Source organism: Hyla sarda, chromosome 6, assembly GCF_029499605.1.
Source record: "Hyla sarda isolate aHylSar1 chromosome 6, aHylSar1.hap1, whole genome shotgun sequence".
NCBI classification, from domain to species: domain Eukaryota; kingdom Metazoa; phylum Chordata; class Amphibia; order Anura; family Hylidae; genus Hyla; species Hyla sarda.
The window spans coordinates 208,939,817-208,956,900 of record NC_079194.1 but is presented as its reverse complement, the minus strand read 5'-3'; the positions used below and the strand labels follow the sequence as shown (position 1 = coordinate 208,956,900).

General features: G+C 44.2%; 1 protein-coding gene across 2 annotated transcripts in view; it reads right to left on the bottom strand.

Annotated features, from left to right (window-relative positions):
• The window catches only part of TENT4B (terminal nucleotidyltransferase 4B), a 77,436-nt gene that overhangs the window by 11,027 nt on the left and 49,325 nt on the right, over window positions 1-17,084 (bottom strand). For both annotated transcript variants that reach the window (XM_056526343.1, XM_056526344.1), the window contains exons 4-8: window positions 10,106-10,226; window positions 7,480-7,587; window positions 7,003-7,131; window positions 3,625-3,838; window positions 3,401-3,527 (exon numbers count right to left, since the gene is read on the bottom strand). In XM_056526343.1, the coding sequence (XP_056382318.1) occupies window positions 3,401-3,527; window positions 3,625-3,838; window positions 7,003-7,131; window positions 7,480-7,587; window positions 10,106-10,226 (699 nt within the window). The remainder of the gene's footprint in view (window positions 1-3,400; window positions 3,528-3,624; window positions 3,839-7,002; window positions 7,132-7,479; window positions 7,588-10,105; window positions 10,227-17,084) is intronic.

Below are 17,084 nucleotides of genomic sequence, written 5' to 3'. Positions count from 1 at the left end.
TTATTGAGCAGCCCGAAAATTCTGCAGGGAAGCATGCGCTAGCTACAGGGTGCAGCAACAGTCACTTTCATTCCGACAAAATTCCGTGAGGTGCCACCAGCACCCATCATCTGTTGCCGTGTGGGTGGCTGCCTTCCACAGAACAAATCGAGCTGCTTTCACACTATAAAAATTCATACGTTACAAACGTCCGTTAGAAAAGCCCTGGTAAACGGCAGTGAAAGAATCCCATTAAAGTCTATGGCATTTTTTGATTATCCTTTTATGACCCGTTATAGTCAGTCATGAATAACGGCCGTTAGTTGTGACGGAAGAAATAACGGCACATGCACAAATTTTTCTTCCGTTACAAGAAACGGGTAAATTAACGGCCGTTATTTTTAACATTGAAGTCTATGGCTGACGGATGAGCCTTTATGTCATTCATTTGCACACAGTTTATTATATCCGTTATTACTTCTGAGCATGCTCAGAAGAGGTGACATCAGCAGACTCCTGCAGTGCTGAGGGTGGACTACTACTCCCATCATGGAACAGACTTGTTTCCATGATGGGAGTAGTAATTCCCCGGCTGCTGGAGTCTGCAAACAGCTGGGGAGGCTAGATTAGTGTTTGTACTACAACCCCCATCACGGAACAGAGTATGTTCCATGATGGGGGTTGTAGTACAGGGGCTGAGGGATTGATCGCACCGGGTTTCACTTCTGAGATCTGATGCGATCAAAAGTTATTAAGCTGGGGAGCGGGCGGCATGTTCCGCAACCCTGCGATGTATAGTGTGTTTTAACTTTCATTTTTGAATCCCCCGAGGGAAGCCCTGAATGGCCGATCAGGGCTCTCAGCGAGAGATTGAAAAATGAACTTTGAGAGTAGCAGGGGCCAAAGAGCAGACATATAGCCTATATATCTAGCCCCCCGCAGCCAGCGCATTAGGTATGACCCCCTCCTGCGCATTAAATATATACCCCCGCAGCGCATGTGTATATATATATATATATATACATATATATATATATACATATACATATATATATATATATATATACATGTGTATATATATATATATATATATGGCTCCCGGCACTATGCGCTGCTAATAGAAATACCTTTCATTCATACGGCGGCAGGGGCATGTGTATATAGAAGTGCTGTGGGGGGCAGACATATAGCGTTATCTGCCCCCCCCCCCCCCCAGTGCTTCTACATACATGTATCCCTGCTGCCATATGAATGAAAGGTATTTATATTAGCAGCGCATAGTGCCGGGAGCCATATATATGTATATAGAAGAGCTGCGAGGGCACATATACATGCGCTGCGGGGGTATATATTTAATGCGCCGGCGGGGGGTATATATTTAATGCACCAGCGGGTAATTATTTAATGCGCAGGCGGGGGTCATATCTAATGCGCTGCTGGGGGGCTAGATATATAGGCTATATGTCTGCCCCCCCTCTGCAGGCCAGAGGGGGCTTCCCACGGGGGATTCAAAAACGAAAGTTAAAGCACACTATACATCGCAGGGTTGGGGTACATGCCGCCCGATCCCCTGCTTAATAACTTTTGATCGCATGGGGTCTCAGAATTGAAACCCAGTGCGATCAATCCCTCAGCCCCTGTACTACAACCCCCATCATGGAACAGAGTCTGTTCCATGATGGGGGTTGTAGTACAAGCACTAATGTAGCCTTCCCAGCTGTCTGCAGACTCCTGCAGCCGGGGAATTACTACTCTCATCATGGAAACAAGTCTGTTCCATGATGGGAGCAGTAGTAGTCCCGGCTGTGGGAGTCTGTAGGCAGAGGTGTTTGGCCATACATGAGGGAGAAGGGTAACATGAATATTTATTCACCCTTTATTTAATCCGTTATTAAACGTCCGTTTTTACAGTGAAAACGGACATTTAATAATGGATGAATGCTCATAGTGTGAAAGCAGCCTTATTAGTGCCAGATCTGTTGCACATGACATCAACATTAGGTTTTTCTTCTCAGAGTATAACATCTGGAAGCTGGACAGTGTGAACAGAAGCTTTTTAAAAATTAAAATATCAACACTACAAAAAAATAAAAACAAACAAACAGTCTCTTCTACATACTTACTATAGGAAACTTATTCATTCTGCAAAAAATCTCACAACTCTCCTTCCAACACAAGGAAATATGTCTTTACAGTTACGAAACACAGTAGTATTAAGATCTCACATAAGTAAGATAGGGGATACGCTTTTCTGTGTAATATATCTCCTTTAGCTGTATAGCAGATGATGCTCTAGGAACTTGTGTGTGTGGGGACTTAAAGGGGTTATCCAGGAAAAAACTTTTTTATATATATCAACTGGCTCCAGAAAGTTAAAAAGATTTGTAAATTACTTCTATTAAAAAATCTTAATCCTTTCAGTACTAATGAGCTTCTGAAGTTAAAGTTGTTCTTATCAGTCTAAGTGCTCTCTGATGACACGTGTCTAGGGAACCGCCCAGTTTAGAAGCAAATCCCCATAGCAAACCTCTTCTAAACTGGGCGGTTCCCCAGACACGTGTCATCAGAGAGCAATTAGACAGAAAAGAACAACCTTAATCCTTTCAGTACTTATGAGCTACTGAAGTTAAGATTTTTTAGAAGTAATTTACAAATCTGTTTAACTTTATGGAGCCAGTTGATAGATATTATATATATATATCCATCTATCAAGTTTTTTCCTGGATAACCCCTTTAAGAGGTGAGACGTTAAAATCTTGGAATATTCCGTTCACAGGATAAGTGATACATTTATGACCTCTAGGACCTCCACTGTTCACAATAATGGAGGTCCTATGTCTCCCCATTGAATGACGCAGCTCACATGCTCAATCAATGCTGTGATAACAGACTATGGGACTAACACACAATTGAGCACAGCACTTGGCTATCTTTGGAAGTCACATGGCAAGTGAATAAAGCAGAGGCATGCCTGCTGCCAATCCATTTGCTCTGGATACAAGCAATATGTGGCATATACTTTAAGGGTTTTACGATGTAGCTGTCAACATAAATATTTAGGCCAGGAACACCGCTAGGAGTACTAGAGGGGAGTGGAGGCAGCACGGAAAGTGGGACTCTGCTTTCACCAGTGGATGGGCAGGAAGCCACTTTTTCTGTTTGTACATGGCCCAGGCACTTAGGGGCCATGAAAAGTAGCTTACACTCCCACAGCACCAAAGCTTTTTCACTTAAGTGACTTACATCTTTTAGCCACTGGCTGCAGCACAATCTGCCTCAACAATGGCTAATATTAGAATATTGAATTAACTATTCTAACATGACAGAATCTAGCTTGGCGTAAATGTCAAATTAATCAAACTAATTCAAATATTCGCCAAGCCCCACACACACATTATTATGAGACGTTGATAAAGCTTACCTTTTGCTTTCATTGTTGGGATAGCACTTTACTATAGGTGAAACAGCATGGCTTAAGACGACATATGCATAATCAAAAGCTTGTTTCACCTGCATGGCCCCATATGAACTTCTTCCCACATCATTGCCTTGGAAAGTCAAAGAGAGAGAGAGAAAAAAAAAAGTCACTTACTATACACATGAACAAACGTATGATATTTATGACAGAGACTGTTAAATACTTACCAGGCTGCAAAGGATCTTCAATGTACAGCATAGATGGTCTGTATCCATCCAACATACTTTTTTGTACCTCATCCTTGGCAACATATGAACCGCCATCTTTTATTCGGATTCCAGTTTTTAAATAGTTAAAATGCCTTCCATAAAGTTCAAAAAATTCTATCAGCAAAACCCCATAGTTGGCATCTGGACTGCAGGCATCTTCTCGCGGGTGCAACTGCAAACAAAGGAAAACAAAAGAAGTTTTAATATTTAAACCATAAGTTCATTTTTAAAGTACACCTCATGTGGATCATGCCATCCAAATTGAAGGCAGGAAGTTACTGAGCAGGAGAAACTGAACTGATACAAAGATTGAGGGAATCTACAGACTATGGACATCTTTAAATGCTACTTTATTATTGCATTATACACTGCTCAAATAAAATAAAGGGAACACTTAAACAACACAATGTAACTCCAAGTCTATCACACTTCTGTGAAATCACACTGTCCACTCAGGAAGCAACACTGATTGACAATCAATTTCACATACTGTTGTGCAAATGGAACAGATAACAGGTGGAAATTATAGGCAATTAGCAAGACACCCCCAATAAAGGAGTGATTCTGTAGGTGGTGACCACAGACCACTTCTCAGTTAGTATGCTTCCTGGTTGATGTTTTGGTCACTTTTGAATGCTGGCGGTGCTTTCACTCTAGTGGTAGCATGAGACTGAGTCTACAACCCACGCAAGTGGCTCAGGTAGTGCAGCTCATCCAGGCTGGCACATCAATGCGAGCTGTGGCAAGAAGGTTTACTGTGGAGGAGGCTGTAGGAGGGCAACAACCCAGGGGCAGAACTGCTACCTCCGCCTTTGTGCAAGGAGGAGCACTGCCAGAGCCCAGCAAAATTACCTCCAGCAGTTCACAAATGTGCATGTGTCCACTCAAACTGTCAGAAACAGACTCCATGAGGGCCCGACATCCACAGGTCGGGGTTGTGATTACAGCCCAACACTGTGCAGGACTTTTGGCATTTGCCAGAGAACATCAAGATTGGCAAATTTGCCACTGGCGCCCTGTGCTCTTCACAGATGAAAGCAGGTTCACACTGAGCAGGTGAGAGACGTGACAGAGTCTGGAGATGCCGTGGACAACATTCTGCTGCCTACAACATCCTCCAGCTTGACCGGTTTGGTGGTGGGTCAGTAATGGTGTGGGGTGGCATTTCTTTGGGGGCCGCACAGCCCTCCATGTGGTTGCCAGAGGTAGCCTGACTGCCATTAGGTACCATGCCAGCTGCCATTATATGCTGGTGCAGTTGGCCCTGGGTTCCTCCTAATGCAAGACAATTCTAGACCTCATGTGACTGGAGTGTGTCAGCAGTTCCTGCAAGAAGAAGGCATTGATGCTATGGACTGGCCCGCCCGTTCCCCAGACCTGAATTCGATTGAGCACATCATGTCTCGCTCCATCCTACAATGCCACGTTGCACCACAGACTGTCCAGGAGTTGGCAGATGCTTTAGTCCAGGTCTGGAATATCATCCCTCAGGAGACCATCCACCACCTCATCAGCAGCATGCCCAGGCATTGTAGGGAGGTCATACGGGCACGTGGAGACCACACACACTACGGAGCCTCATTTTGACTTGTTTTAAGGACATTACATCAAAGTTGGATCAGCCTGTAGTGTGGTTTTCCACTTTGATTTTGAGTGTGACTTTATATCCAGACCTCCATGGGTTGATAAATTTGATTTCCATTGATAATTTTTGTGTGGTTTTGTCGTCAGCTCATTCAAATATGTAAAGATTAAAGTATTTCATACAATTAGTTCATTCATTCAGATCTAGGATGTGTTATCTTAGCATTCCCTTAATTTTTTTGAGCAGTGTACTTCAAGGGCTTTGCCCACAAAAAACTATAAAAAAAAAAAAAAAAAAAATAAATAAAAAGATTGTTCCCCATCATACATCAACCTGTTTGTGGCCACCAGATCTGGTTGGAAAGACAACAGTCAAAACTGATGTCTTGCTTAAAAGATCATCATCAGATTTTACACTATAGCATGCTCGGCAAAGCGTTATATAGTGTAAAATCTTTATCCTCACCATCCCCGGGGGTACGCTCCTGCCCCCAGGGATGGTGAGGATATGAACTTATAAACTAGTCACCACCACACTTGTAAGTAGTCCCCTTCGTTGGCCGGCAGCGACGCCCCCTCCGCTTGATTGATGGGCCGCGTCATCGCTCTGCTCACTGAACAGACAGAGCAGAGTGATGATGCGGCCCATCAATCAAGTGGAGGGGGCATCGCTGCCAGACGAAGAAGGGGACTAGGTGAGAGGAGCTCCCCGCCTAGGGGAGTACTTACAAGCGCAGCAGTGACTAGGTTTTAAGTTCATATCCTCACCATCCCTGGGGGAAGTAGCATCCCCCGGGGATGGTGAGGATAAAGATTTTACCCTATATAACACTTTGCCAAGATGATTGGTTCCCTTTAAAGAGGTGCTCCAGGGAAATTAAGAAAAATAAATATACCCCAAAGCCACCACAATACCTGTTCTGTGTCCCCTGTTTTTATCCTTGTGATTTTTCCAGCTCCTGCGGTCCCTGTTGTCTCCTGAATATTCTTTTTCATTGCTTGCAGCTAGACTACAACTCTCAGCAGTCAGTGCGGTTCTGTGTAATGGCTGACAGCCAATTGCTTTTACTATCTGTGTGCATGCTGTGGTGTTGTAAACAGTCAGCAGTACACACTGTACATGTCTTTTCTTTCAAACTATCCTCCTCCCCCCCCCCCCAGCAATAAATCATGCTATGCATTGAATGGCAGCAGTCAGGCATTAGAGCTACAGCAGGCAAACAGCAGCGTTATGCGCTGAGCTGTGACAGAGATTCTTCATAGGAGATGCTGGGCTGTTTCTCTTTCGGCAAGATCCTTACACAGGGAGGTAAGGGGGAGGTGTGGCTGTGAGGCCAGAGCCCTAGATCAGACAGAAATCACATGGTGTTTGTCTTCAGGGAGGGTGTGGGCTATTCTCTGTAAGCGCTTTGCACAAAGACTCACTCCCTGCATGTAAGTGACAGCTGAAAGAGGGAAACTACTCTATAGCTAATGAATATTTAGAAAAATAAATAGGTTGGTGAGAGGGAAAGGATGGGCTATGGGTTTATTTCCCTGGAGTACCCCTTTAACTCTTACTGACATTAATGAAAGCTAAGCAATCTGCTTAAGACAGCCGGTTTTCGTCTGTTCTAGGCCTCTCCTCAATCTCCACAATCAGGTTGCAGATGGCCAGAGAGCCATTTTTTTTTTTTTTTGCTTGTGAGCAAATAAAGTGCAAAAACTTTTTTTTTGTCCTAAGAGAAAATACATACAATGATGGTATCTCACCTGCAGAAAACTGACAGCCATTAAAAAAAGACTGTATGACCCTATGCCTCCAGTAAACACTTCATTAAGGTCTCTCTGTAACAGGAACTGCTTTAAAACCAGCACTAAATATGGAAGAACTGGGTACTTCTGCAATAAAAAAATAAAATAAAAAGGGGAAAGTACAAATGAGCATACAATTTACACAAACTTTATACAATGCGTATCTAAAAACATGACTGGATCAATTATATAACAGACAAATGTAACAACTTGCAGATGGCAGGAAATAGAAATAAACCCCTTTGTTTTGGGGTATAAGTGAGGCAAGAATAAACAGTTCTGACTATGTGCATACTGTGTGGAGAGCACATATTTTAACTACTTTGGTGTTCCAACTGCCTTCTTTCATGATAAAATAAAAAAACAATATTCTTGATTAATATGGAAAGAATGGGCAAAAAGACTAAGAATATATGTACATTCCATTTTGCTAACCTTGATAAAATCCCTGATGAGCTGGGCTGCTTTCACCCCATTCTGCACATTAAAACTTATGTCAACTTTGACTTCAGTATATGAATCTGTTAGTTTAATAATAGGTACCTAGGAGGGGGGGAAAAAAAAAAAAAAAAAAACAAGATTGTTATAATGCCATATATTCTCAAAAATAGGATTTAAAAAAACACGATAAAGATATAAATACACAGAATTAGACAAAAGCATCAATACATACATACATACAAAGGCAATGACAAAAATTTTTTTATTTGCCCGTTGCCAGGCAACATAGCATAACATTCAAAATGGTTATAATACTAAAAGCTTGCAATATGCTTCATGTTGATCGCTGCCTAAAAATCAGCCAGTGGTTCTGAACAGTTTACAGACTAAGTTTAGCATTTTCACTTGAAAACTTAAATATCTAAATTATTATTTTTTTTTTAAACAAAAAATGTTGAGTGTCACCATGTCCTGAGAGCTGTAACTTATTTTTTTTTTTTACCAATGGAACTGTGTGATGGCTTGTTTTTTGCAGGATAAGTTACGGTTTTCAATGGTACTATTTGGGGTATATCAGACATTTCGATCACTTTTTATAACATTTTTACACTGGCAGGCTTGAGTACGATAATCATTTTCCCTCATTTATGTACTTTTTATGGCCGGAGGAAGCACGGTGGCCCGTGCGAAACGGAGTCTGTTGCCAGTTTGTCCCCCCACTGCACGTCCTGACCCCCCTTGTTTGTGAGTATTTGTCTATGCTTTGCTGACGCAAATAAAGAAGAAGAGAAACGTGGTAAGTCTGCCGGTCTGATCCTTTGTCTTCACTCCATTATTTCGAACTGTGCCTCAGTTTTGACCAGAGCACCACCACCCTCATTCACATCCATCCACCTATACCACATCAAGTCCACTAGTTACAGCAGTGCCGTGCCACTCACCTTATCCTCTATATGTACTTTTTATTTTTCATTTTTTTTTACACTACTTTTATACTGACAATGTTTTATGAGGGCAAGTTTTTTCCAGGATGAGTTAACTTTTTTTAAAGGTACGACTTTGGGGTACATGTGATATTTTGATCAATTTTTATTTTGAGTTTTACAGAGGTTTGAAGTAAAAATGATGGTGGAGTAATTCTCCTGGAATCAGAGTCAGGAATTCTCCATCATTTTCTACAAGTCTCTTCACTATTCCTCAACGGACTCGGTATCGACGACCAGCAGCACCAAGATCAAGAACTCTCGTTTGCATAAAAAGAGAGTGTTGTGCCTGCTAGCAAAAGGTCAGCAACTTTTATCACCTTCACCCTTAGGATTACTTGATGTAAGGGTGATTGCCATTCTTGGTTCTTTCTTTTGACATATTCAAATTTACAGAGGTGGCATTGAAAAAGCAGTAGATTTTTTATTTTATTTTTTCTAGCAGGTTATATAATGAGATAGTTTTATTGCTTTGGATGTTACAGATGCAGCAATAACAAACATGCATATAAAAATAGTTTTGTTGGTTTTGTGTATTTTTTATTTAGATCTTTTTTAATACATATTTTTTTTTTTCGCTTCATTTTCACTTTTTTGACTGTCAAATTGGGGGACATGACACACATTTCAGTACAGATCTGTACTGCGATACAATTATTTGATTTCCAAGCGAAATTCTGCAGGAATATTCTGCTCAGAAATTCCGCTGCAGCAGAGTCCCATTTATCTCAAAGGGATTCTGTTGCTTGGTGCACGCAGCTGTGTTTTCGTGGCAAATATTTCTACTGCGCAAATCCCAATTCTGGCGTCTGCAGAAAGAATAGATTTGTCAATTCTTTCTGCAGAATCCGCTCGTAAGTGCATTGATGTCTAGAGAAACCAGAAATTTTCTGGGTGGACATTCCGCTGTGAGAACATAGCCTTAGACTGACAGACATGGCAGTTCAGACTCTGCCTTAGGGTACATTCAGACGAGCGGAGCCACAGAGTATTTTATGCTGCGGATCTGCCACCGAAGGACCCCTACAGGGTGTCTCAGATGTACCTTCTTGGAGCGGCAATACGCCACTACGAGCAGACACATTGAAGTGCTCTCGGCCTAGTTCAAGGAGCAGGGGTAGCGGCCGTGATGTGTGCGAGTACACCGCGCATGCTCGGCGACTCACACATCGCAGCAGTGTGTCTGCTTGTAGCAGCCTATTGCCACTCTGAGCAGCCACATCTGAGGCACCCTGTAGGGGTTCTTGGGCGGCGAATCTACAGCTTAAGATATGCTGTGGATCCGCTCGTCTGAACATACCCTTAGAGCCTGAACAGCTTTCGTAGCCAGGAAACCAGAGGGCATTTAGAGGTCTCTGGTTGCCATGGCTACCATCGAGACTTTGTGATCACATTGTGGGGCCCCTATGTAGAACAGAGTTTCCTCCCTTTATCACCCAGATCGATGCTGCAGTCAAACTGACCACAACATGGTGGTCGCCCTGCAATACATGGTAGCCAGCTGCCGCTGCCAACCTAAGTCAGCATAGCTGCAGTGCCAGGATTGTAAATGGACATACGTATATGATCAATTGCAGGAAGGCATAGCTAAAATGGACGTATATATAAGTCTATTTGTGGGAAGGGGTTAAACTTACCGTGGCTTTGTCCAGTACTTTGACAGAGTTTTCATCGGCCACCTTGTGTTTTCGCAAAGCCTCCTCAAGAGTCCAAAGTGGTAAATTCTCCCATTTCCCAAAAACAACAAGATCAATGTCGCTACAGGAAAAATAACATATTTGAGCAGGATAAAAGAAGTGTAAACCACAGTGATATCTGGTTTTACTGCAGCAAACATTTTACATTAACTTTAATGCTGTTACACAATGTGGTTGAGAATGTGGGTTTAAAGCGACAATGCAAGCTCCCTCTTAATAAGGCTCATTGGTCTCTTAACCTCCTGAGCGGTATTCCCGAGCGTGATTCGGGGTTAATTTTCCCTGCCAGGATCGGTAACCCCGAGTCACGCTCGGGGTAGAATTACAGAGTTCCCGGCCGGGCTGCACGATATATCGCAAAAGCAATGCGATATGGCGATGCGGCCCCCGGGAAAACTTACGATTATCTGCTCTGGTCGGCTCCCGTTGCGGGGGCCGGCCAGAGCAGGTAAAGAAAAATACTAAAAGTCAGTGTTTCCCTACCAGGGGGCCTCCAGCTGTTGCAAAACTACAACTCTCAGCATGCCCTGACAGCCAAAGGCTGTCCGGGCATGCTGGGAGTAGTAGTTTCACAACAGCTGGAGGCACCCTGTTAGAAAAACACTGAGCTAAATGTAAAAGGAAAAAGTAGTAAAATAAAAAAAACTTTTGCTCACCTAGTCCCGGTCCCTGAAGATGTCGTTCCCCTCCGTGCGCTCTGGTCCCTGCTCTATTCATCTTACAGGACCTTTCACTTTTCAGCCAATCACAGGCCGCAGTGGTGTAAAGCCTGTGATTGGCTGAAGGGGAAAGGGCAGCAAATACACTAGGTTTGAAATCTGCCCGGCAAACCTAGCGTATCCTGCTGCAGGACAAGAATGTGACAAGAGGGGGGGATGAATGTGACAAAGGGGGGAATGTGACAGATGGGGGGATGTGACAAGGGGGGGGGGATGTGACAGAGGGGGGGGGAATGTGACAGAGGGGGGGGAATGTGACAGGGGGGGGGAATGTGACAGGGGGGGGGGAAATGTGACATGAAGGGGGAGGGATGTGACATGAAGGGGGGATGTGACAAGGGGGGGATTTGACAGGGGGAGGGGAATGTAACATGAAGGGGGAGAATGTGACAAGGGGGGGGAATGTGACAAGGGGGGGGAATGTGACAAGGGGGGAAGAATGTGACAGGGGGGAAGAATGTGACAGGGGGGAAGAATGTGACAGGGGGGAAGAATGTGACAGGGGGGATGGGGAATGTGACAAGGGAGAGGCGGAATGTGACAAGGGAGAGGGGGGAATGTGATGGGGGAGATGTGAAATGGGTGGGGGGGAGATGTGAAATTCAGTGCAAAAAATTGTACCGCTTTTGGTACAAATTTCCAGAAAGAATCATACCGCCAGGGAGGTTAATAAGTGCGGCAGTTACCTGTTAATCTTTATATAGTACCAATTTAATATGCCACCAGTGAGGTAATCATTCTGTCATTCACAGAAATCTGCTCTCTATGCACTGACTTCCTTGTGAGCATGTTATACACAGCAACTTAGGCTGCTTTCACACTATAAAATTCATCCGTTTTAAAGATCCGTCATGAAAACCCTGCAAATCGGCCGTTAAAGGGCAGTTAGAAAATCCCATTATAGTCTATGGGATTTTTACATTATCCGTTTTAATCCGTTATAGTCAGTTATTAATAACGGACTTTATTTTGTGACGGGAGAATGAACAGAAGAAATTGTGCTTGCACTATTTCTCCCGTAACAATCTTCCGTGACAAAATAACATCCATTATTAATAACTGACTATAACGGATTAAAACGGATAATGTAAAAATCCCATAGACTATAATGGGATTTTCTAACTGCCCTTTAACGGCCGATTTGCAGGGTTTTCATGACGGATCTTTAAAACGGATGAATTTTATAGTGTGAAAACAGCCTAATAAAGAGGGTGGGAGGGGGTAGAGAGCAGCAGACTGAGCCAATGATCAGACAGAAGGCGTCTCTCTTTCTACCACGGACTCCCTGTAGGCACTAAAGCTAAACCATAGTCACAGATCAGTCATGTACTAACGTGCTGACATAGAAAGCAGCCAAGTAGTGAGACCTAAAGAAACAAAGCAGGTATTCATCCGCTCCAGGGACTGACTTGCATATCATTTTTTTAACTACTGTGGACACTTTAAAAAGGTACCTAAAGTGTAAAAAAAAAAAAAAAAATTAATAAAAAAAAAATAAATAAATAAAAAGATTTACTTTGGGTTCCCTTTAATCCCTTAACGACCACGGACGAAAATGTACGTCCTAATGCGAAGGTACTTCCTGCACCAGGATGTGCATTTACGTCTTATCTTTTTCGGATTACCGCATCTCCCAACGCAATGACCGGGTGAAGATGACTGCTGTTTTCTAACAGCAGCCATCTTCCTACACCGCCCAAGGGGATATAACCCCCTCTGTAGCGGCGATCGATGCGATTGGATGGAACTTCTTACCTTCAAATCGCTGGGATTCAGCTCGTCCCCCCCCCCCCCCCCAGTGACCCGATGACCATGGAGTAAATAATGATTGGTTCTGTCATCATGCAGTAAAGGAGGGAGGTGGCAAGGTTGCCACTCCCCCGATTGCTGTCATTGGTCGGTTGGGACCAAACAACAGCAGCACAGTGAGAACATTTGAAAAACTCCTTCCCCCTCTTTGCCCGCTCACTCGAGTCCGGGCAGGGAGCGGAGAAGAAGGAGTTCTGCGGCAGGTGTAGATTCGGCGATAGTACCTGCGATGGGTCTTTAGCGTGGCGGGACGGCTGCAGCAGCATTGGTGGCATCCTGAGTGTGGCCAGATAGCTGGTGAGTTGTAGCACAGGTAGGGAGAGTTAGTGTATCTGCAGCAGCACTGCTTTGAGGGTCTAAGCGCATTTTACTGCTGCTGCAGCCTGCCCCTGTATATTATTTTTTTAGGTGCAGTTTTTTCTTGTGGGGTATTTCTAATATGAAGACCCTTCAAACCCACTTCAAAAATGAACTGGTCCCTGAAAAATTCTGATTTTGAAAATTTGGTGAAAAATTAGAAAATTGCTGTTGAACTTTGAAGCCCTCTGATGTAAAAAGTAAAATCATGTCAACTTTATCATGCAAACAAAGTAGACATATTGTATATGTGAATCATTATATAATGTATTTGGGATGTCCATTTTCCTTACAAGCAGAGAGATTCAAAAGTAAAAAAAAACAATGCTACATTTTAAAAATTTTTATCAAATTTTGGAATTTTTTCACCAAGAAACGATGCAAGTATCAACAATATTTACCACTAACAAAAGTAGAATATGTCACGAAAATAAAAATCTCTGAATCAGAATGAAAAAGTAAAAGCCTTTTCCTCGCCTTCAAAAAATCATATCTTTTATATTTTCATCCACAGACTAGTATGAGGGCTTGTTTTTTGCATGACCAGTTGCCCATTGTAATGCCATCACTCACTTTACCATAAAACGTAAGACGCAACCCAAAAAATACTATGTGTGTGGGAAATTAAAAAGAAAACTGCAAGTTTGCTAATTTTGGAAGGTTTCGTTTTCAGGCCGTACAATTTACGGTAAAAATGACATGTGTTCGTTATTCTTTGGGTCGTTATGATTAAAATGATACCCATGATAATATTACTTTTCTATTACTGTTGCGCTTAAAAAAAAAACGCTAACATTTTCACCAAACTAGTAAATTTAAAATCCCCCTATTTTTAAGACCTATAACTTTTTCATTTTTCCGTATAAGCGGCGGTATGAGGGCTCATTTTTTGCTCCGTGATCTGTACTGTATTGATACCATATTTGCTTATATAAAACTTTTAATACATTTTTTTATAAAAAATTTTGGGGACTAATAGGTTATAAAAAAGCAGCTATTTTTTACATTCACGCCGTTCACAGTATGGCATCGTTAACATTTTATTTTAATAGTTCAGATATTTACGCAAGCGACGATACCAAATAGGTATATCCAATTTATTTATTTTACACTTTTTGGGGGTGAAATAGGGAAAATGGGACAATTTAAATTTTTTATTGTGGGAGGGGGTTTTTCACTTTTTTTTTTACGGAGGGGACCTCTGGCTGCCATGCTGGATGATCGAATCGCCACGACAGCGCTGCGGGCGATGCGATCATCCATTTTAGTGACCGCGATGCTGCAGATCACGGCAATACAGATCACGGCATCTGAGGGGTAAATGGCAGACATCCGCGCGATCGCGGATGTCCGCCATTACCAGCGGGTCCCTGGCTGCTATCAGCAGCCGGGACCTGCTGCGGGTGACCTGAGCATCACTCCGATGCTCGCGGTTATGCATAGACCGTAAACGTACGTACTGGTGCGTTAAGTACCAGCTCACCAGGATGTACATTTACGTCCAGCGTCGTTAACGGGTTAAAGTGACAGTTGTCAGATTTGCAAAAAAATTTCTGGTCCTTAAGGGGTTAAGGAATTTTAACTTTCATCACAAAAGCAATATTGAATAAATAATCCCTAGAAATGCATCAAACGGTTTTCTTAATGTGGGCTTTCTGCCATGCCACTTACAATACATGTGAATGTATTTTAAATATGTCAAACCCCAGAGGCACTGACTTATGAACAATCCATATAAGCACTATAGTATCCAAGTAATGGCAACAACTCAACTGGTGCATATAAAACAAAAAGTAAAATAGCAAAAGCAAGTAGCTAGAAAATAAAGACAAAAAAATTACACTTAGGTGTAGCATGTATATAGAATACAACTCCTATACATGGGACAAACCTAGACAGGCATGTGGAAACCCTTTCGCGCGATGCCCGGGACAAGTAGTTTTGGGCGCCGGGCAGGTGAATTGTTCATAGATTTAGCGCTGTATCGGACTAGCAGGGACAGACAGACTTCCCCCTTATTTTTCTTTAGTGCAGTCTGTCCTCCTCACACACAGAAATCCTCCCCGTGCAGTGCACTCTGTCCTCCTCACACACAGAAATCCTCCCCGTGCAGTGCAGTCTGTCCTCCTCACACAGAAATCCTCCCCGTGCAGTGCAGTCTGTCCTCCTCCTCCTCACACACAGAAATCCTCCCTGTGCAGTGCAGTCTGTCCTCCTCACACAGAAATCCTCCCTGTGCAGTGCAGTCTGTCCTCCTCACACACAGAAATCCTCCCCGTGCAGTGCAGTCTATCCTCCTCCTCACACACAGAAATCCTCCCTGTGCAGTGCAGTCTGTCCTCCTCACACAGAAATCCTCCCTGTGCAGTGCAGTCTGTCCTCCTCACACACAGAAATCCTCCCCGTGCAGTGCAGTCTATCCTCCTCCTCACACACAGAAATCCTCCCTGTGCAGTGCAGTCTGTCCTCCTCACACAGAAATCCTCCCCGTGCAGTGCAGTCTGTCCTCACACAGAAATCCTCCCTGTGCAGTGCAGTCTATCCTCCTCCTCACACACAAAAATCCTCCCTGTGCAGTGGTCTATCCTCCTCACACACAGAAATCCTCCCTGTGCAGTGCAGTCTGTCCTCCTCACACACAGAAATCCTCCCTGTGCAGTGCAGTCTGTCCTCCTCAAACACAGAAATCCTCCCTGTGCAGTGGTCTATCCTCCTCACACACAGAAATCCTCCCTGTGCAGTGCAGTCTGTCCTCCTCACACACAGAAATCCTCCCCGTGCAGTGCAGTCTGTCCTCCTCAAACACAGAAATCCTCCCTGTGCAGTGGTCTATCCTCCTCACACACAGAAATCCTCCCTGTGCAGTGCAGTCTGTCCTCCTCACACACAGAAATCCTCCCCGTGCAGTGCAGTCTGTCCTCCTCAAACACAGAAATCCTCCCTGTGCAGTGCAGTCTGTCCTCCTCACACAGAAATCCTCCCTGTGCAGTGCAGTCTGTCCTCCTCACACAGAAATCCTCCCTGTGCAGTGCAGTCTGTCCTCCTCACACAGAAATCCTCCCCGTGCAGTGCAGTCTGTCCTCCTCCTCCTCACACACAGAAATCCTCCCTGTGCAGTGCAGTCTGTCCTCCTCACACACAGAAATCCTCCCCGTGCAGTGCAGTCTGTCCTCCTCCTCCTCACACACAGAAATCCTCCCTGTGCAGTGCAGTCTGTCCTCCTCACACAGAAATCCTCCCTGTGCAGTGCAGTCTGTCCTCCTCACACACAGAAATCCTCCCCGTGCAGTGCAGTCTATCCTCCTCCTCACACACAGAAATCCTCCCTGTGCAGTGCAGTCTGTCCTCCTCACACAGAAATCCTCCCTGTGCAGTGCAGTCTGTCCTCACACAGAAATCCTCCCTGTGCAGTGCAGTCTATCCTCCTCCTCACACACAGAAATCCTCCCTGTGCAGTGGTCTATCCTCCTCACACACAGAAATCCTCCCTGTGCAGTGCAGTCTGTCCTCCTCACACACAGAAATCCTCCCCGTGCAGTGCAGTCTGTCCTCCTCACACACAGAAATCCTCCCTGTGCAGTGCAGTCTGTCCTCCTCACACACAGAAATCCTCCCCGTGCAGTGCAGTCTGTCCTCCTCAAACACAGAAATCCTCCCTGTGCAGTGCAGTCTGTCCTCCTCACACAGAAATCCTCCCTGTGCAGTGCAGTCTGTCCTCCTCACACACAGAAATCCTCCCCGTGCAGTGCAGTCTATCCTCCTCCTCACACACAGAAATCCTCCCCGTGCAGTGCAGTCTATCCTCCTCCTCACACACAGAAATCCTCCCTGTGCAGTGCAGTCTGTCCTCCTCACACAGAAATCCTCCCTGTGCAGTGCAGTCTATCCTCCTCACACAGAAATCCTCCCTGTGCAGTGCAGTCTGTCCTCCTCACACACAGAAATCCTCCCCGTGCTGTGCAGTCTGTCCTCCTCACACACAGAAATCCTCCCTGTGCAGTGCAGTCTGTCCTCCTCCTCCTCACACACAGAAA